Here is a 1,695-nt window from a genome sequence, read left to right as displayed (position 1 = left end):
CACAAGTGGATTGAGTGATCGATCACAATGTATTTTGTGCTGTTCTCTTGTGATTCGATTGCCAAGATTTAAAGCCAACTGTGGTACACACATTATGGTACAAGCGGCTGAAATGGGTTTCCTCAGGAGGGGGACTGGGTCTCCCTTAGAGATAGGGTCTGAGCTCGGAGTAGAGCTGCTGCTCCTTCACGTTGAAAGGAGCCAGTTGAGGTGGTTTCAGGTATCTGGTGAGGATGCCTCCTGGGCGCCTCCCTAGGGAGGTGGTCCAGGCACGTCCAGCTGGGAGGAGGCCTCGGGGAAGACCCAGGACTAGGTGGAGGGATTATATCTCCAACTTGGCCTGGGAACGCCTCGGGATCCCCCAGTCGGAGCTGGTTGATGTGGCTCGGGAAAGGGAAGTTTGGGGTCCCCTACTGGAGCTGCTGCCCCCGAGACCCGATACCGGATAAGCGGATGAAGATGTAAGTAATTGTTTCTTTTAAAGTAGTTAAATGTCCCCACCTGGTGGCAGATTTCGTGGACGACCACCATGGTCAGCTCCATCTGATAGGATGCCGACGACACCTCAGCGTCCAATAGGATCTTCTGCTCCACAAACACGCTCAGCCCCCAGTTCTCCATGGCGGCGTAGGGATGTTTGGGCACCGCCAACAAGTCTGGAAAGCACACACAAAACAACGCATTATGGCTTTTCAACACACACTGAATGGGTTCCTCCATTAATAACACCACCCCACCAGTCCAATTCATCCAGCGAGATTTAAATAAAAAGCTGACAGAATGACTGCTGGCATCAGAGCAGATCCCATTTTCGGTTAAAATTAAACTCATGAGTCATTTTCAAAACCTGCCAAATAATCCTTTTATGCCCACAACATGGATATATGGAGTCTTTAGATATAACTCTACATTTATTTGAATAAGAGAGAGAGAGGGGGCAGCAGAAACAGACGAGGAAAGACATGGAGAAAGAAATGGAGCACAGGAGGAGGAGATGAAAAGAAGGAAAAATGGAAGAATTCATACGAGCAAAGAAACTTGGAATAACATTGAAGAAGGACCTGAAGACGACTTCACCTTTTATTAGAGAGGTAACTACATGTCAAACCTCAGTTAAAGTAACCTTTCCGGACAAATAGTCAAGTGAAATAGTCCAGATGTGCTGGGTGAAGGATGCTGTTAGCCAGGCTCTCATTGGCTAGCTGTTAGCCAATCAGAGTCAAACAGCTCAGCATAAATGGAGCTGAGTCTTCCTGCAGGCGTTCTATACCACGCTAGAATAGCTTGAAACAAGGTAACAAAAGAAATTTTGTCTTGACATTACCACAAAGTAATGAAATACGTGTGGCAGGGCACCTTTAAATACTATTCCAGAGATCAAAATGACATTTTGCGAAAACATTTCTGTTGCCCAGAGGATACATCCTTCAGATATTCATGTTCCTCTCAGGATGAATTGTAATTGTAAAAAGTCGGCGAGTCTCATGTGAGTTCTTTGCAAATCCCTGGATTACCATCTAGACACGACCGTTGTGAGCATGGTAACTTTATACCTGCTAAACATGCTAATGTTAGCAATTAGCTCCCAGTGCCGTTAGTACCGCCTCACAGAGCTGCTAGCACGGCTGCAGACTCTTACCGTACGTTCACACCGCCACCGACTTGAGCGTCTAAAGTTACCGGAAGTCGTTCATT

The 1,695-nt window shown here is 46.7% G+C and overlaps 1 protein-coding gene across 1 annotated transcript in view; it reads right to left on the bottom strand.

The window, feature by feature from the left end:
- Window positions 1-1,695, bottom strand: part of LOC116673112 (thyrotropin-releasing hormone-degrading ectoenzyme) — a 230,640-nt gene that overhangs the window by 108,265 nt on the left and 120,680 nt on the right. The window contains 1 exon segment of the mRNA XM_032505240.1: window positions 502-656. Coding sequence (XP_032361131.1) covers window positions 502-656 — 155 coding nt within the window.

Source organism: Etheostoma spectabile, chromosome 23 (genome assembly GCF_008692095.1).
Source record: "Etheostoma spectabile isolate EspeVRDwgs_2016 chromosome 23, UIUC_Espe_1.0, whole genome shotgun sequence".
Classification (NCBI taxonomy): Eukaryota; Metazoa; Chordata; class Actinopteri; order Perciformes; family Percidae; genus Etheostoma; species Etheostoma spectabile.
This window is presented reverse-complemented; position numbering and strand designations above follow the sequence as displayed.